The 20,103-nt window shown below is 45.7% G+C and overlaps 2 protein-coding genes across 3 annotated transcripts in view; one reads left to right on the forward strand and one right to left on the reverse strand.

Annotated features, from left to right (window-relative positions):
* KNTC1 (kinetochore associated 1) overlaps positions 1–13,063 on the forward strand; it is a 913,665-nt gene extending 900,602 nt beyond the window's left edge. For both annotated transcript variants that reach the window (XM_078667574.1, XM_078667573.1), the window contains exons 63-64: positions 827–917; positions 12,642–13,063. In XM_078667574.1, coding sequence (XP_078523700.1) covers positions 827–917; positions 12,642–12,665 — 115 coding nt within the window. In that variant the 3' untranslated portion in view covers positions 12,666–13,063. The remainder of the gene's footprint in view (positions 1–826; positions 918–12,641) is intronic.
* A 4,763-nt stretch (positions 13,064–17,826) lies between these two features.
* On the reverse strand, positions 17,827–18,783 carry LOC144791472 (hydroxycarboxylic acid receptor 2-like). Its single transcript, XM_078666145.1, has one exon. The coding sequence runs from the start codon at positions 18,781–18,783 to the stop codon at positions 17,827–17,829; it is 957 nt and encodes a 318-aa protein (XP_078522271.1).
* Between the last annotated feature and the right edge of the window lie 1,320 nt (positions 18,784–20,103).

The following is a 20,103-nucleotide window of genomic DNA, read 5'->3' on the forward strand; positions in this document are numbered from 1 at the left end:
TATGGGGCTCTAATGATGTGGCTAGCTTTCCTACAAAAGCAAAACTGAAAGAATTATATTGGGAAATGGTGTATACAACAATGTTTTGTAATGGATCCCAATCAAAATTGTCATTTCGTTTTTTGGACATAAAAATGTATCCGTCATGCGAACTATATTGGGATATAATTGAACGTCCACAGGATAGGAAACTGTACTTTCAATTCCGTATAGGAACATTACCTGGGAATGCGTTTAAGAAACACTGGTCTCCACTGTGGGATGAACATTGTTATTTTTGTAAAGATCAAACAGAGCACATTTCCCATTTGTTATTCTGTTGCCCATTGTATATTAGCCCTAGGCGCAAATGGTTAAAACCAGTGTGCTTAAATATTGGTACCTGTAGCCAATCGACAGCCCTTAGAATACTAGATTCCGACTGTTCAGCTCCATTTGTAGTTGCCGTAGCAAAATTTCTTGCCTGGGCTTGGGTAATCCGCACTCGTACTTTAATGTCAAACACAGTAAATTGAAATATGGTTGCTACTATCCATCCATTTTGTTATATGAATTGCCATTTTTTAAAAATAATCTTTATGAATTCTGGAAAAATGTATTTGTATTTTTTATATGCATAGCATTCGACTGTCATTGTTTAATATGTGTTTTAGGAAGTATTTTTAGACATAGTATTTATTGTATTAGGGTTAGGAGGATGCTTTTATGACAAATGTCGAATAAAGCTTTGAAATTTGAAATTTGATCAATGTATTTGCGGATGGTAAGAGACCATAGGAACTGTGGCCAACCCAAAACATGGAACATAATCTATTTCTTTTGACAGTTTGGACGATGCAGTGGCACTTATTTCAGACTACCAAAAGCAGCACGGGAAGGCGGTACCACGTGATGCTTCTTCGATAGACATTCTAAAGGTAAGGAGCTGGCCCTTTGATCATCTTTTTTTTAATGTGTTTATTCTTGTTTAGCTTAATTCTTCATTGTTGAAGATCGAAGAAATTTACATCTCCAATCGTTTAGGTTGGTTGACCCTTATCTCAGGAATAGTTACCTTCCTTATTCATTTGCCTATGAACAGTATATGAAAGACTATATCACATTTGGAGTACTCGCTTCCAGTGTCAAATTTACATCATGTTAAAAGTGCATACTAATCTATCCTAACATTAAACCAATTTTTCTCTGAACCAGAGTTGTTTAAAAAAGAAAACTTTATCTTCATGAAAAAATCTTAAGTAGTGTGATCAGGTGCCCTCCCATTATGTGAATCTCGGAGACAGCTGTTCCCTGCTCATTAGATACAGCGTTTGTTCAACATTCGCGCATGGCTCGATTTACGAGTGCAAAGAATTCACAGAAGGGAAATTACATTTGTAAATGGATTTAATGATTTGCAATAGTAACTTGAATTGTGCATAAGTGAAGTCTACAAATGGCCACAAAGAGACAGGGGCCCAGGCAGATATGCCCTGGAACGTTACTCAATTGGGACAAGACTCATTGCTTGTTCTTTTGATACATTTTCCATTAAATGATAAAGCAATGGTTTATACAAATGTTTTAGAAAAAATCGGATGAGATGATGTAAGAGCACAAACCATTCTAAAATGATGGCTACAGAGGAAAAGGTATCTTGATCTATAACGTTGTGATAAGTGGTTGATTAAATCAATTAAACTTTAATAGTTAGAGGATTTCATAAATTACAGGACTTCCCATGAACCTGTGTGTTTAAGGTTAATTTATAAACTTCATGTTGTTGGTTATAATCCACAGAATTTCTGATGGATACTTCTAACTACAGATTCCTCACCTTGAGGAAATTCCCTAGGCATCAGATTGGATTCAAAGCAGTAGTCCTGCATGCCGGTAGATGGCATTGTGCAGATGGCGCTCTGCTCCGCTCCAGAAGTAACGAGTGAAGCCACGTATAAACGCCACCTATGCCCACTGATGTCACTTCCTTTCTCTCCGTGCCTTCAAATGCAGATTCGGAGCTACTCCTTCGGCTTTTGACAAGTTATCCCCATATTTTTCACATTGTGCAAGAGAACTCACCTCCCAAAACAACGGGGTTTGAGCCTTGTAGGGACTATCGCAAACAGAGGTCTGATACATATCCTTAAAAGGCAAAACTTTTTTAATTTTTTTTATTTATTGGGTTTTTACTTAATACAAATGTCAGCAGGTACACCTCATTGAAACAGGGCAGTCAGTTCAGTGCGAGCATATTTGTAACATTATTGATACAAGCATGGTATAAGAACATATCAATTAACTGAATGGTGGGATTAAGCTGTGTTCGGGTGGCAGTGATTTGGTGTTGGGCAGGATGTCTCGTGCTCCTGCTTTCCACTGTCGTGTAGTTCCTATAAAAAGTATACAGAATCTGCATGTTTAAACAACATACACTGTAGGATTGGTGTCAGACGAACTCTGATCACCCCCACCGATTATGCTGGCCTTCTTGTACCAACTAGCTCGCAGTGCCACTAGAATCTCCCCTTGCCAAGGAGAGAATTGTTCTTGGCAACCATCGAACATGACAACCCTGATCCTTCAGGACCGTGGAAACAATGCACTACCTTTCGCTCAGTCACTTGTGCTTACTTAGTCTGTCTCAGAGAGATACCCTGAATAAAGCATGCTGGGTATTTATAATCATCATTTATTGAACAGTTGTTGTTCTGGTGTAGAATAGATGTGCTGCAACAACTGTTACAGTATAAGATATAAATGATTAACAGTACTATAAAGGTAAAGGATGCTATAGTTCTACCATCTTACTAAAATCATGAATACCTTCAAGTTTATAAAACTCATGATAAAAGATGTGTACTCCTACGATGCTTCCCTAACTAGATGTACCTAAGTGTACCTAGCATGGGTGTAGGTGTTAAGCCAAGAATCCCTCTCGTATCTAATCAACACTATTACCTTAAGCGAGACTGTGGGACCCCATCCTGATCTCGAGCTGGACACCCGGCAAGGGATGTTAGACCACTGCGGCGCTGGAGCGTCTGCATGCAGGAACCTCAGCGTCTCTGGTCAGTGTGTCGGCCGGGAAGTCTTGATCTCCTCTAACTATCTTAGCAAGATGTGATGTATATATACTCATAGGTCTCCCCAGGGGTCCTACCTTGTTGTATTATTGCCGGCCTAAGGATGACGTCAGGCATGAACTTTGTACATAGATTTTATACAGGCGATGGCAGTCCTGCTGTGCTTCCAAGAACCCTCATGCATAATGTATGAGATTTCGAACTAGGGAAAACCTGCGTTCTGAATGCAGTGTAATATCTAGGTAAAAGGTCAGTCCCTGTAAACCGTGACAAGTGTAATGTTGGGAGAGAATATAGGTGAAGGGCAATGAGTTTTACCGAGGCCTATATTATAGTACCTATATGGAGTATAACACCACTGCATCATGTCATTGGGGTTGTTAATTATATTAAGATGTTAGGGGAGCAGTGTTTTGGAGAGGTGTTAGAAGTCTCCCTCTCTGCTTGGATTCCATCGGAGTTTGCCATATACATGTCAAATGGCGCCAATATGTTGTGTGGCAGCTAGCTGCTGGCACTAGCTGCTGGCATCAAGAGCCAGTACCCCATCAGCTGCTTCTGGCAGTATGCTACGTCTGTAAGCCAGTGGTCAAGAAGGGGTGCTGCAGCCTGACCCCAGTACATGGCTGCACAGCATTTTGCCAATAAGCACCAAAGTTACCAGTTTGTGCATGCTACAAGGCAAAACGTTGTCACCAAACACCTAAAAACATGAAAACTCCACGCGATGATTGGTTGAAGGTAGAAAGAACGGTCCCATTCCTGCAGCAGGTATTTGTTGCAATCGAAGTCATCAGGCAAGTCTAAGAAGCATGAGAAGTTCAAGTGGGACTCTGCTCCTTCCCACCGCTCTTTCACTCCAGAGATAGCGCATGGGTGTCAGCAAGCCTCCTGATCTCGCTCCCAATGCCTTTTGTAGCATATTTCTAACATGGACCCGGTGCACCCAAAATTTCCAGGTCCATTGGCGACATCACAGAAGGTTAAGGCTTTTCAAGAGACCATGGTCTTCAACCTTTCGCTGGTTCTCTCTAGGGTGCCTTTGTGCCCTAAGTGTCTGTGAGGGCTCCAGTTGGACTTCTGACAGCAGATCCACCCTCCGTGCCCTCCTAACCTACTTCAGGTTTGTACCCATCCCGGTGCCAACTTTGGTCCCGGCTCCATCCCCTGTTCCAGTTTCTTTCACAATGAAGCCATCGGTGCTGAATGAGGAGGCTCAACACATCCTGCTCTCCACTCTGAGCTGAACATGTCCCAACCTCGACTGAGGCTATGTCCTGATTCCTCTGGAGGGGGCAGCAATCTCACAACTACTCTGATTCAGATACTTTGCACTTACCTCACAGCAGGTGTTGCACAATATCTGTGTCACAGACTCAAACAATGATAACTTTAATGAAGTGGGTGGCTTTTTCCCCTAATGGCCTGAGTACAATTGGTAATTACAGGATGCTAGTGGCTTAGACACCTCCCCAGACCCTGGCCTGGTTCCTCCCCACTGCCTTGCCATAAATTAAATTGCCTCCTTTACTGTAGTGATGTGGAAGGTGGCAGTAGTAGCTGATTTTACCCACTGTGGAGGTGAAAACTAATGTCTTCACAAAGGTTCCTCAATAGGGCCAGTGTAGTGTGATAATACTGCACCTACCCCTATCTCCGAAGCATCTGTCTGGACAATGAAGGTTTTGGAGTAATCAGGACTTTGCAGGATGGGAGCAGTGCACATAGCCAGCTTCAGGTGATCAAATGCCTTTTGACTGCTAACTGTCCACTGAAACTTTTTGGGCATTCTCTTGGAGGTGAGATTATTAAGGGGAGTCACTATGGACCCATATCCCTTAACAAACATCCTGTAGTACCCAGTCAGGCCCCAGAAAGCTCTGACCTGAGTCTGGGTAGTGGGAGCAACTCAGTCCACTATGGTGTGGATTTTTCTCTCCAGTGGTTGAACCGGGCCTTCACAGACAAGGTGGCCAAATACACCATCTTGCTCTGCCCTATTGGCACCTTGTGGCCTTGATAGTAAGTCCTGCCTTTTGCAGGGCCTCCAGAACATTCCTTAGGTGGACCAGGTGATCCTTACAGGTGGAACTAAATACAGCAATATCGTCTAGATATAAATGTTAAATGTCGTATACTTGTAAAGCGCACAGCTGCCCCAGCAAAGGGGCGTCCCGGCGCTGTATACCGCTGGGGAACCCGTCCTGGCTTTCCCTGTGGGATGGTCCCTACTGGGAATCCCCAAGGTGGAGCCAGGCATCCCCGGCGTTGATGGGGCCGTTGTGGAGATTAGGCAAGCTAATGCCCAGAGTTGCCGAGTGGGACCCCAGGTTAGAGTAGGCACCGAGGCGAGAATTGTCGAGTCCGCTGACCCTGGTCCACGACCCTGCCGCGTCGGGAATTGAACCCTGGTCCCGGGCCGACTTCTGCTCCCGGGTCTGCCACCTCTAACCAGTGAGCCACACCACTCCATGCAACACTATAGGCTTCCACACCTGTGAACTTTGTTCACCAACCTCTGAAATGTGGCAAGTGCATTCTTCAAACCGAAAGACATTACAATAAATTGATAATGCCCACTAGGGGTTGAAAATGCTGTCTTTGGCTTGGCTTCCACAGAGAGTCTGATTTGCCAGTAGCCAGCAGTCCGGTCAATTGTACTAAGATACTTGGCTGAGACCAGAGTAACAATTAGCTCACCTGCCCTGGAAATTGGATGGGCATCAGGCCTAGTGAATGCATTGAGGCCTCTGTAGTCTACAAAAAACCTAATCTCTCTATTACCATCTTGGGTGTGAGGTTTTGGCACAAGAACTACTGGACTTGCCCAAGGGCTGGCCAAAGGTTCAATGACCCCCAACTCCAGCATCTTTTAGACCTCAGTCCTGATGCAGTCTGACATGGTCAGGCTCTCTGTAGATTTTATTCTTTACAGGCAGACTGTCACAGGTGTCCACGTCATTGGTAAACCAGGTGATCTGAAAGAAACACATTAGTTATAGATTCCTTGCCTTAGGATTACCCCCAGGCGTCAGACTGGAACCAGAAACTTTTTCATCAGCAGTACTTCTGTGTGTCAGAAGGTGGCGTGGGTGGGCTCCGCGTTCATCGTTGGCGTCGTGGTCGCTGAGATGAGACGCCACCCACGCTCCCTAATGTCAGTTCTTTCTTTTTCCGCGCCAGCCAGCGCAGATCCGGAGAGAGCGGTACCTCCAGTCATTTTTTTACTTCTTTTTTTTTTTTTTTGAGTCTACGACTCCTGGTGCACGAGGTATGCCCGGTTTCAAGGCCTGCTCCCCGACTGATGTCGGTTACGGATCCGCGTCGTGTGTGCCTCTTTTGTCTGGAGCATGACCCCAAGTCCTGCTCCGACTGCCGGTCGATGACGCCGAAGACTTTGCCGTAGCGGTCCCGAAAGCTGCTTGAGCGCCGGCAGTCAGCGCAGTTAGAGGTCCCAGTCGCAAGAGAGGTCGAGGGACCAGTCGCGTCCAAGTCTTTGCACTCTGAGTCGGGTAAGTCGAAGCACAAAAAAGTCGACAAGCATTGTCGCTCTTAGACTTCTCTCTGTCGGTCGGCTGACGCAACGAGGGATGCGGGCGGTGCCCCTCCCGCTGCTCCACGTGCGGAGCCTGGAGAGTCCACTCCAGGCTTCTCTCTCTTTCCGGATCCCCGTGCGACTCCCGCCCATCTTCGTATGTTCTACAAAGCGATGCATGGCATCTTTGGGCGACCCGAACCCGCCAGTGCACCACCGGGCCCCACGGACTCAGTTAGGGGGCCTGGGCCTTCTCCGCCGTCGGCTCAGGCCATGGGGCCGCAGGCCTCCCTTGGATCCAGGCTTGGATCCGGATCGGCGCCAGTTGACCTCCTTACACCTCCACTGGCGCCGCTACCTCCGTCATCACAACCGATGCTGGTCGTGTCCCCAGCCGGCATCGACCCCGGCCTCTGTCCGAAGGGGACCAGTAGCCAGACCGGTTTTGTCAGACGCCAGATCTGGTGCCGAGAGGGGTTTTGGTGTCCCTGTTCACTCCTGGGGTCCTTTTCGACAAGATTGGCAACCTGAGGATGAGGATAAGGACTGGGAGGGGTCAGGTGACCCTTTAACTTATCATATGGGATCTGAGCAGGACTGGAGAGAGGAACTGGGGGATGCCTGTGGTCTTGACATATATCCTGACCTTTGCATGTTGTCTCCTCATAACGTGGCTACGGAGGAGGGAGCATCGTACACAGTGGTGTTGCGTGGGGCGGCCGAGGCTCTCAACCTCGAGCTTCCTACAGTGGTGGTCAGGACTAACCTCCTGACTAAGGTGCTTCAGCCGGCAGCGAGCTCTTCGGAGCCCCTGCTGCTGTTTGAGGCCCTTAACGACATCCTTCTGGGCACGTGGTCCAGGCCCAACACGGGGGCTCCCGTGGATAGGATGATTGCCCGACGCCACCGCCCGGCTCTGGGCGACCCCACTTTCCTCTCCCAACACCCCACCACTGAGAGCTTGGTAGTCCAAGACTCCACTTCCAAGATCGAATTCCCTGCCGCTCCACCGGAAAGGGAATCCAAGAAGCTGGACCATCTTGGGAAGAAAATGTTCTCTTCCGCCAGCTTGGGACTGCGGATAGTAAACACCGCATTTCTATTTTGCAGGTATTCCCACTCTGTGTGGGATACAGTTGTGCAGGTGCTGCCCCAGTGTCCGGAGGAGGCCCGGATAGTGCTCTCCCAGGCTGTCGCTGCCGGGAGGGATGCGTCTTAAGTTTACCATCTGTTGTGGGCTGGATACCGCCGACACTCTACGCAGGATGATTTCCACGTCAGTAGCCCTTCGTCGCTACGCCTGGATGAGCTAGACTAGCTTTTATGGGGATGTCCAGAACACATTGATGGACATGCGCTTTGATGGCCTTCTCTTTTTTGTCGACAAAGCGGACAGCGCTCAAAGCGTTTCAAGGACTCACGGGCTACAGCCAAGTCCTTCGGTCTCTCCAGCCGCCAGCGCATTCTGCTTTTCACTTCTTTTGTGGCTACGGAAGGGGTGCCACACTACGTTCTGCACAGAGCCACAGGCCGCAGCAAGTTTTCCAACCTTCACGTAGCCGGGGGCATGGGAACCAACACCGTGCTTCAGGGGGCCAGCAGGCGGGCCAGTCCACCAACCCCCCCCTGCAGCAGCCTCCAAACCCTACGAATGCGACCTTTCAGGCCCATCAAACGCCAGTGGACGGCAGGATTTGCCATCACCTCCCCCACTGGTGCACCATCACGTCGGTCAGGTAGGTTTTGCAAATAGTCCAAAAGGGCTACTTCCTCCCCTTCAAGGCTACCCCTCCAGCCATGCCACCTCAATACCACTGCATGTCGAAGGATCACCTGACACTTCTCCAACACAAAGTTTTGGCTCCCATGGCCAAGAGAGCCATTGAGCGCCTTCCTGCCCCATAAGTAGGTTGTGGTTGCTATTCCCACTACTATCTGGTACCCAAGAAGGTCAAGGGCCTGGGTCCTATCTTGGATCTCAGGAACTTCAACCACTTCCTCTGGAAGGAGAAGTTCAAAATGTTGACGCTCGCTCAGGTCTGGTCTGCAATCAACCCGAAAGACTGGATGGTGGCGTTGGACTTGCAGGATGCTTATTTTCACATCCCCATCCTGCCGGCGTTACCTGCGGTTCACTGTAGGCCACGAGCATTTTCAGTTTACCATGCTCCCCTTTGGCCTTACCAACGCCCCTCAGGGGTTCACGAAAGTGAAGGCGGTGGTCGCAGCTCATCTGCGCAAATCAGTGGTTTAAGTCTTCCCCAATCTCGATGACTGGCTGTTGAAAGCGGGTTCGGCCCAGGCAGTTGTTTCCCACCCCCAGACGGCGGCTGACCTCTTGCATTTGCTGGGGTTCTGCATCAATGTGCCCAAGTCGCACCTGATTCCCTCTCAGAATCTGCTATTCATTGGAGCAGTTTTGAACACAACGCGGTTTCGGTCTATCCTCCCAAACAACGAGTCCGGGATATTCAGGCTATGATTGCGCTCTTTCAGCCTCTAACCCGGGTTTCAGTCAGAATAACCCTGAGGCTGCTGGGCCTCATGGCCTCCTGCATCCTGCTGGTCGATCATGCCAGGTGGCACATGCGGGCTCTGCAGTGGAACCTGAAGCTCCAGTGGGCGCAGCATCTGATAGTGACTACTAGCTGCAGATTCCGAAACGTAGAATTACCCCCAGGCGTGGGACTGGATCCGGAAAACTTTTCTGCCACAGCACTCCCATCGTCAGTTTTTTCTCTTTCCGCGGCAACTCGGTTCCGGATTCTGTCCTGGCCTGTTTTCAGGCATTTTCTTCTTCTTCATGCTTTGGCGTCCCTGGAGACTGGATGGTAGCGTTGGACTTGCAGGACGTTTATTTTCACATCCCTGTCCTGCCGGCCCACCGGCGTTACCTGCAGTTTACGGTAGGCCACGAGCATTTTCAGTTTACGGTGCTCCCCTTTGGTCTTACCAGCGCCCTCTGGTGTTCACAAGAGGTCGCAGCTCATCCGGTGATCGCAGCTCATCTGTGCAGATTAGGGGTTCCAGTCTTCCCCTACCTCGACAACTGACTGTTGAATGTGGGCTTGCCCCAGGCAGTCGTCTCCCACCTCCAGACTACGGCCGACCTCCTGCATTCGCTGGGGTTCTCCATCAATGTGCGGAAGTCACATCTGATTCCCTCTCAGAAGCTCCTCTTCTCGGAGAGGTTCTGGGCACGGTTTTGGTTTTATCCTCCCAAGCAGCGAGTCTGGGATATTTGGCCTATGATTCCCATCTTTCAGCCTCTATCCCGGTTTTCGGTCCGAATGACCCTGAGGCTGCTGCGCCTCATGGCCTCCTGCATTCTGCTGGTCGATCATGCCAGGTGGCATATGCGGCTCAGGAGAGGGGCCTGAAGTTCCAGTGGGTGCAGCATGAGGGGAATCTGTCTGATTGCGTCCAGATTTCGGAGGGCACTACTCGACAACTGCAGTGGTGGCTGATGAACCAGGGTTGGTTCAACGGCAGATCCCTCACCCTTCCCCAACGGGAGCACACTGTGGTGACGGATGCTTCCCTTCTGGGATGGGGTGGCCACATGGAAGAGGCGGAGATCAGAGGCCTCTGGTCTCCGGCGGAGACCCGGCTTCACATCAACCTTCTGGAGCTCCGGGCGATTCGTCTTGCACTGAAAGCATTCCTTCCCTCAGTCCGGGGAAGAGTAGTGCAGGTGTTTACGGTCTATCTGATGGATACTCTATCTAATAGAAATTAATTACTTCCCTCCATCCTCCCCATTCTGTGTAATGGTCTCCCTTCCATCTAAAATGATCCCAGTTTAGCAATCTGCTCACTGTTTCTTCTAGTTCACTGGTGGACTCCGTGTCTAAGAGTGCGGGTAAGCTTACAAAAGAAACTAACATCAAAAATCATGGATGGCACTTACATACAGGCCTGCACGTCCGTTCTGGAATTGAATTCAGTCACATGATGCCACTTAACATGCAAGAACACTGGTTTGGTTTTGTTTCCAGATTCTATCTGGCACCTTGGGGACATTCACAAGGTGCAGAATCAGCAGAGAATCCACCAGAAACCGCTTCTTCAAAGGTGTGAGTAACTTGTTTGTGCTGCTGGGACTTTCAGCCTGTTAAGGCGGCATCTCCACACTTTGGGGCCTGTTGTTGAGTTACTTTACTTCTTGCCATCTGATGTTACCACCTAGTTCTCAGGCAAATGGGAGTAGCTACGAGGGTAACCCCTTCCCACCAGGAGGGTCTCAAGTGGTTCCTGTCTAGCATAGTGACAGTTGTTTGGATGTTTTATTTTTCAGGACTTGAGTCCAGTATTGACTGCCACAACAGTTTCTTTCAATGTTGTAGCAGCCAATCAGATCTTTCTGTGGGTCCGAAATGTGTTTCAGGAGAGAAAGCTCCATTGGCCAGTCGGATGTGTGTATTCTTTGAAATCTTTGATCTGCATCTCATTAACTTTCAAAGGTGTACTCTATATTTTTTTTAATGTAAACCTATCGCCCCTTTTTAAAAACACTAATTTCTCGAAAATTACAAAAGATTTACACCAAACAAAACAAGGTACATGCTTGGGTAAGGTTCTTAATGTAGTGTGGAAAAAATAAATCTATTGCAATACATATCTTTTTGGTATCCGTTTTTTCTTTTTAGAAAAAAATATTGAAAGAAGAAAAAGCCAGTTCCGGGTTTCCTTGTGTAAACTGAAGCCTATATCTTTGCTCTGTTATCTGGCTTCCACCTTGGCTGCTCCTTCTGGCAGCAGGGTTTGTGACATCAGGAATCAACGGTAAACATTGTTTACCATGCATACGATACAACGTGTGCTATTACAATGCGGTCATTACAACGGCTGCGTTGTTACGTCGCATACCATTACAGCGCAAGTCGGAACGACTTGCTGTAGGGGGCAGAAGGTGTTGAATTTAAAATCCAAAACCTACCCTACTGTTGTACAGACTGGAGTTAGGATAGTAAATTATAATATTCCAACATCCAGCGCCCCCCCTACAGAAAGCCATTGTAATGAATTGGGTTGTGATGGTATGCGATGTAACAACGCGGTCGTTGTAATGACTGCGTTGTAATGGCATTCGTTGTAAACTCATGCGATGTAACGTGACCTATTCGGATTCAACTGTCATACCTTATTACAGCTGAGCTGGTACGTCATTTCTTTATTACTAGTTACTACAGCCTTCTCAAGTTGCCTGTAATAAGAACATTAGAAGCAGGCTTTTGGACTGGAATTGCCGTCTTCTGTGTATTATATATCCACTGAAAAAAACTACATTTAAAGGTTAGTTTTGTATTCACACCTAAAAAAAACAAAAATCCGCCACTTATGGTATACAATGCATACCATAACTTGATCCTCCACATGCTGAGTACACATTTTTGTTGAAGACAGCTGCCTAAAAAAGGAAACCAACCAGGAAGATTAACAACGCCAAAATATTGCGGGATTCCGACTTATGTTTCGTGTTGCAAGCTATAACTGGCTAACTGCTTTTTAAGTGTTGTGTCCTCTGAACCACAATTAAACTTTGACAGGTTTTGTCATGGCCCATTTGGTTTCGCCTCTATAGAGTTGTGGTCCCTCTCCATGCGTAATAACTGTAATAAATAGCATATTACATGCTGCTTATATAATATATGCGCGCACACACATTCACTACATGGGTTTAAGGATACAAGAACATGATCTAACGGTCCAATCAGGATTCATCAACTGCCCAAAAACGCATATGGTTTGGCAACTGGAATTTAAAAAAAAATGCAGTTTTACAAATAAAGGTCTTTACACAGTGGTATAACATGTATTAAACATCATTATTCGTCATCTGCCCAAAAACCTTTTGGTTTGACAACTGGAATGTTTTGGTTTGACAACTGGAATTTCAAAAAATGCAGTTTTACCAATAAAGTTATTTATGCAGTAGTATACAATTAATTGAAACATTTTCTCGTATGGTCTCTTAATGCTCAGCGTTCCCCTTCTGTATCTTGCACTATTATTAAAGCAGGTGTTTGTTTTTCTTTCAGGCCTTCCTGAGCCAGCAGAAGTAGACCGGCTCTCTGGTCTGAGCAAGCAGTCTGTAGACATGTTCCAGTAACCCTGGTGACTTGGCTATCTTCCTATGGCTAGATAGTAGCCCAGCTCGGTTTGAAAGAGTGCTGCTGCCCCGGTAACCATCCTCAGCCCTGCGGCCGCTGCTACCTCGGGGAGAGGGCGGGAGCGAGTGGCTTCTGGGGTGTGTGCGGAGGTGGACACACAATGACACTGGACCATATGAATGCTAGCTTGTTGCCACCTTTGCTGCCTCGCTCCCTTGCAGAGCACCATATCTGAACTGATTCAACTCGCATTCATTTTGCACTTTATTGCTTGCATCTTATCTTAAACCTTAACACCGTAAATAGCCTTATCCATTTACTTTTTTCAATAAAGTTCATATTTAACATGCTTTTTTACGCGTAGTTTATTGTAGTTGATCCTCTTAAAAGAAGGCTTTTTTACGCGTAGTTTATTGTAGTTGATCCTCTTAAAAGAAGGCACCCGCGCCCATGGCACACCGACACACACCCGCATCATTTCTTTACTACATACATAAGTGGTCCTCTGCTCTGGGAGTTTGTTTATTTATACTTAGTGAACCCCACTCATACAAAGGTATTCTGGCAATTCTGCGTTGAGTATGTATGGGTTTCTTGTATACCGTGTTTTTATGACCGCATGCATGAATTGGCAGGTGCTGTGACCTTTCACCTTTAGCAATGGGTTCGATCCTGACCTCCACTGTTGATGCTCAAGGATGGGTGGGAAAGAAGTTTGGTGCTCCCTTCCCCATCACCGCTTGTGCCCTTTGCCTGTTTGGGTTTTAAAGTGGACTCACCACCCTCACACACAATTCTGCGCATCCAGGAAAAGTTATTGGCTTGGCCCGTAAGTTAATTAAAATGCTAAGGGTTACAAAAAGCGCGGCTTAATTCGCCACTGGGAAGTTTCAAAATGGATCACAGTGCCATTAGGGAGGCATATTAGTTACAGGTCCCCATACAGGACTCCTTATGGTGGAACAATATCTCTCTTTACAAGGGTTTTTTCAGAATTAACACTGTCCGGTAGTGGCGCTGGAAGCTGGGATTCTGCTACATTTTTTCTAAAAAAGGTAAATATTAATATTATATCTTAGAAGATAGCACAATTAAATATATTTGATCAGCTGAACACTGATTTTCATCGGATATGTAGCTGTGTAATGAAACAAGACAAGGGCATGGCACTTGTAGAAATCTCAAATGCTTTTTATCATATTTTTTTTATGTGTTCGTCTCTGCTCCTTCAAACTACTAATATATTTCATTGATATGTATGGATTAAGGGCCAAATGTAGGTAAATACCATTTACCGATTCTAAAATACCGAATTTTACCGATTCGGTATTTTAGAATGGGTAAATGGTATGTAGGTATTCGGTTATTTTTACCGAATCTGTAAAATTCGGTATTTACCGAGTCGGTATTCCCCATTCATTCCTATGGCACTGTTAAAAAAGCACAAAATTGCTTTTTTAACGGTTTTCGTTATTTACCACCAACTTGTGGTTGGTGCTAAATAACGAATCCTTACAGGTGAAAAGCACTCACTCGATTTAAGAATTTGGGGCCCGATGTAGGTAAATGGCATTTACCGATTCGTAAATACCGAATTTTACCGATTCGGTATTTACAAATCGGTAAATGCAATGTAGGTATATTTACCGAATATTTTACCGAATCTGTAACATTCGGTAATTACCGAATCGGTATTTACCAATTCGGTAATTGCCATTGATTCCTATGGGCCATGAGGCCCATAGGAACCAATGTCAATTACCGAATCGGTAAATACCGATTCGGTAAAAGTACCAAATTTACAAGGGGGACAGGGTGTCACTTTGACACCCTGTTACACCCCTGATTCAGGCTTGTGTGCCATGTGACACACATACATGCCCTCAGGGCATGTATGTGTGCCACATGACACAGGTGTGCATGCACAGATGTGCATGTACACAGAAATTCGTTATTTACCATGCAATAGTATTACATGGTAAATAACGAATTCTTAGGGGCTACATATAGATTGACCCATTCGGTAAATATACCGATTCGGTATTTTACAGAATCGGTAAATTTACCGATTCTGTAAAATATAGGCCCCCTACATCTCAATCACCAAATACCGGTCGGTAACGGCCGAAATCGGCCGTTACTGACCGGTATTTGGTGACCTACATCTGGCCCTTGGTAATTTACCGAATTCTTAAATACCGATTCGGTAAATTACCGAATTTGAAATGTAGCCACCTACATCCCAAATGCCTAATACCGGTCGGTAACGGCCGAAATTCGGTAATTTCGGCCGTTACCGACCGGTATTAGGGTTCCTACATCTGGCCCTAAAATACCATACTCCAAAAATCATACCGCCTACTTGTCTCTCTTTGTTGTTGCTGATGATCGTTTGAAATTGAAAGGGCTGGCACTCATGCCCCTGTGCATCAGAACTGGGCTTGCCATCTTCTTCTAAGAAAAATATGCGTCATTTGTATATGTTTGAAATCCTGGAGCAGCCTGATGATAAAACAATTATGATATGATTTTATGTAAAATCCTCTACACTCATTCTTAGCTGTCAGTTCTGCTTGTTTCCATTAGTACTAATTTAGGATTACTGTAAACATATTTAAAATACTTTTCACTTATATATTATATTTGGAGCTGACCTAAAACACCACCTTTTTCTGATTGTTTTTTTTTTTTTCTAACTGGCTGAACAACGAAATGCTGGTCATCGTGTCAAAATACCAGCCACATGGCGCCCTAACCTGCTATATATGATGTAGCTTAATATTGGATTAGCTTGCCCAGCCCCACCCTCTCCCGATCTTTTAGTAACTGTTTTCTTTTCACATTTTTGAGCAGTGGGGAGACTGGATGAAAAGAGCCCCTGGCGCAGTGAGGCTTGTGCTGCAAGTTACAGAAAAGTTCAAAAGAACACAAATGTGTCTAAGGGACATACTTTTGAAGATCCAGGTTACTATCACCTTTCAGATCCTGACAATCCATCCAGACCCCCTGGAAAGGCTTTGGTACCTTCCTGTGCTCACTTACTCATTAATACTAGGTTTGCTAATTCCTATGTTATTTGTGTTGTGTTGCCAAATGCCAGCTCCCCCACTCGAAAACGTGTCCCAGCACCACTGTCTGGGCAATTCCTACAGGGCTTCGAGCCGCATACGTTAATGGCAGGTACTATGACTCAACAGTAAGAGCAACTATCTCAGGGACAAGCTGTGACCGAAGGGCACTCAGGTCCTAGAACAGAATCATTTGTCTGACCTCAGGTTTATAACCACTGGTTTAGAGAACTCTAAACCACTGGTTGTTAACCTGAGGTCAGAGGGCCCCTGAGGGTCAGTGAGGCTTCATTAGGGGGTCCCTGACTGTTCTACAACATTAACTTGAATATTATACATTAAAATTAATAGACTAAATATAAATAAGAAGCAACATTTAAAATGTTAAAACCTATATTTGATTGTAAATTTAACAAAATATTCTCTATTTGAGCATTTGTTTGGTGCTTGCTTGTTTTTGTACTTTTGTGTATTGTGTTGAATGGCAAATCCTAGAAATTACTCAAGCAAGGGGTACCAAGCTACCAATAATGACTCAGTGGGCGTCCCTGGATTCCAGTAGTGATTCAGTGGGGATCCACAAACACCAAAAGGTTAAGAACCGCTGCTGTAAGCAATGCTGAACATGTTTACACCCCTTTGCTCTTGCTGAAAATGTTGCCTAGAGTGGGAAAAGCATACGTATTTTGCAGTAATTTCTGGGTAGTTTACCAAAACATCTGCAAGAGATAGTGACTATCAATTTGTACTGCCCATGTGTTGGCTTCAGTCTTATAATACGCACCTCCCAGACATGCCACACACCTCACTCTGATCACAAAGACAACACGCAATTGCTTTCCGAAAGGTGCTATGAAGCATCTCTTTAGCCAACAGCTAGAAGGTCATTTGGTAGATTATAAATTGTGATGTTAACGTTCACTGTGTCAGAGGGAAATGGCCCACTTACTACACGCTGAGCTTCATAGGAATTATTAATGCAGTATACAAGATCACGCAAACTTAGTTTAAATAGTTTACTACGGTACACACGTGTGGTCAGTACTCCTTGTCAGACACACGAGGCTGCAGATATTTTTGGAGGGTGTCATGCACACCATCAGCCCTGTCAGCGTTGCTTGTCTACATCATGATTGCTCCACTCCCAGAACATGGATCCCTCATTCAAACATGGCTGACCTCTCATCAAGGGTCCATTGTCCTTCGCCCTTCCATCCACCGATAGAAAAGGGTAGTCTCCTCCGCTAGCAGCGCCCATGCAGAAGGCTCTGAAAGATGCTGAAGTGCAACTCCAGAAGGGACACTTTGGGCCTACAGACCAATCACAACTGTCCTCTTACAGTTATGTCAAAAGTCCTGAACTCTGACTGTTCGAGAAGAACAATCTCCGTTGTAATATTCTGGCCCAGTGGTGAACTTTTTATAATATTGTAGTCCTGCTACCATTCGCCACTCCATTGATTGTAACCTGCTTGATGCCACATGCAGGTAACAAGCAGCAATGCCACTCTTTGGTGTCCCCCGACACAGTATGTCATATCTATCCGACTGAACAGCGGGGCTTCTGGAGCCAAAACATCTGCCACCATCATACATAAACACTTACTCAATTAAAGTTTAATGACTGTTCTTATATTCGAATATGAGTCACTTCATCTCTTCCATGGGTGGCAGACCATCCTGAATTCATATCTAGTTTATGCTGTGCCAGACAGACCCACTGGATTTTCTTATGAACACATAAAAGTAATTTTTGGGCGAATTACTATATTACACACCCTTCTCTCTCATGTGGCAAGGGCCTTTACGCGATAGATATATAGATATATATAGTAGTGGGTGGATGGATTGTGCATTGTTGGCACTGGACCAGCAACTTTGAAGAGATTGTCCAATGCAAGTATTTACCTTCCTGTTTAGTTTATCCATTTATGGAATTTTCCTGCTAAAGAATGTCACATTCCGTCAACTTTGCTCTTTTGTAGACCTCCCGGTATAAATATTTTACAAACCTACCATAAACTCCTATATTGAGTGATTTCTTTTCAGTTATCGGTCATTATGTGGGACGATGGTGACTCCAATGCTTCAGTGTGTGATAACTTCTGCCAGAGCCCTTTGAACAAGCCTTTAAAGTTTGGATTAGAAAAGTAGTACACCACCGGGTTAAGCATGCTGTAAAAATAGGTGAAGCAGACGGACGTGTAGAAGGCCAGGCTGAAGTTTTTGAAGTCTTCGCATCCCCCTATTCTTTGAAATTTGCGGATCAAGATTGAGATTCTGGTGATGTTGCTGGGGAAGTAGCAGATCGTGAATACGATGGTGATAGCGAGGACACAACGCACCGCCTTGAGTATCCTTCCATCTCTATCAATCGTGCTACCCATAAGTTGCAAGGTGATGCATACCGTGCAGTAGCTGATGATGCCCAGTGGCACCAGGAACTGAGTGATGTAGTAAGCATCGTGCCAGATGGCGGTGGAGAATGAAGCTGGGCAGATATTGAAGCTCTCGCACTGTGTTGAGTTTTGAAATTGGAACAAGTGAGGTTCGGCCAGAAGGTATACTGTCATGGCGGCGATGATAACCCACAGGATGCAGGAAACTAGAACAGCATCTCTCACAGAAACGCGGTTCAGCCTGTGGAATGGATGGACGATCCTCAAGTAGCGGTCCACTGCCACAGCAGTGAGGAAGATGATCCCTGCAGCCCTGTTTGCGGCTAGCATGAACAAGAGGATCCTGCATGGGACGTCACCGTAGATCCAATTTTTCCTCCGGATGTAGTAGTCCGTCCGGAACAAAAGGCAGAAGAGAACCAGGAAATCAGCAAGGGAGAGGTTCAGCAGATACACAGAGTTGGGCTTCCAGGCTTTAAGGTGAAAGAACATCCACAGACCCATCCCATTACCGGCCATGCCCAAAGCAAACTCCATGATGAGGACTGGGGGCAGGACCTGGTACAGAACTGGCTCAACGAAAAGGCAACAGGTGCTGTTCATATCGCTAGCCAGGCATCTACCTTCTCTGTCCAAAGGACAATAAAATTGGAATTAATAGGTATTTTGGCTGCCTGCTTTGCATCTTTCAGAATATTTATGCTTCCTCTAATGGTGCCACCTGGATCCTGTTGGATAAAGATATTTGTATTTTTATTGTTTTGCAAGCAAATGAGTGCTTGGCCATCGGATCTACAAGTATCTTGGGACTGATTCCCCTGCCTGGTTTAGTCTCTGTGGCTTCTGTTTCTAGGTATCATATGTTAAAAACATTTGCCTGCCAGATATAGGTGATTAGATGCAAACAGTGTGGTAGTCCCTTGAGCTGTGTGCAAGACTCTTTGCAGGCAAAAACAAAAGTGAATGTCTGGTCGAGATGTATTAGATTGAATATGAAAAAAAGACAATAATTTTTCACTTACTATGCATTTTTTTAAGAGACGTGGCATCGGGATCTACTTTTCTTCCTTTTCTTATCATTTATTTAACCAGCATTTTATGAAAGTCTATCACATCAATGTACCAGCAGCGCTATAGGGCACTTGCATTAATGTAAAGAATGTGTGGTGTGTGCAATACTGCAGACATGTCCTTCAGTCTTGGAAATCTTGAACAAAATGAATGTGCAAGGAACTGTCGGGTGCAGTGGAAATTGGTCCGCCACTGCATGTAGCTCCTCTAAAACAGACATAATTCAATAGTTGCCTTTCAAACACAGAACTCACACCTTTCAGCTTTACAAAATTACTTATCTGATAGACTTCTAGCTGCAGATTCCGACCTTAGAATGATACCCAGGCATCAGACTGGATCTGGACATTTTCTGAGTAATATACCTGCGCGCCAGTAGGTACTGTGGTTCAGCTCTGCATGGCGTTAGCTGCCCCAGAAGTAATGTGCTTGGTGCTTTTATAGGAACTACCCCAGCATGCTCACGTCTGGTCTTTTCTTTCCGCACAAGTCAGGGTAGATCCGGAGAGAGCTACCCCCAGTCAATTTTTGACTTTTTGTCCATCTTTTTTGAGATTTTTCTCCTGGTGTGACAGAATGTCTACTAGGAAGCAAACACAAGGAGATTATTGGCAGAGCGCTGAAACTTTTCAGACACACTTCCCCTGTAACACCCCCTAATCAACCAGTCTAGCTTGAATCCAGTGGCAAAGTGAGCAAGGGACCCTCATCTTAGGGCGAACTAGGGTGGCGAGGTGAGCTAAAGAACGATGATGGATTCAACCCAGATCTTATAGTGACTGAAGGTGAGTGTCTGAAAAGTTTCAGCGCTCTGTTCATCATCTCCTTGTGTCTGCTTTGTCTACTAGGAAG

Source organism: Lissotriton helveticus, chromosome 11, assembly GCF_964261635.1.
Source record: "Lissotriton helveticus chromosome 11, aLisHel1.1, whole genome shotgun sequence".
Classification (NCBI taxonomy): Eukaryota; Metazoa; Chordata; class Amphibia; order Caudata; family Salamandridae; genus Lissotriton; species Lissotriton helveticus.

What these genes read in the sequence shown, in the direction of transcription:
- LOC144791472 (XM_078666145.1), bottom strand. Translation starts at nt 18,783, where the DNA reads ATGAACAGCACCTGTTGCCTTTTCGTTGAGCCAGTTCTGTACCAGGTC.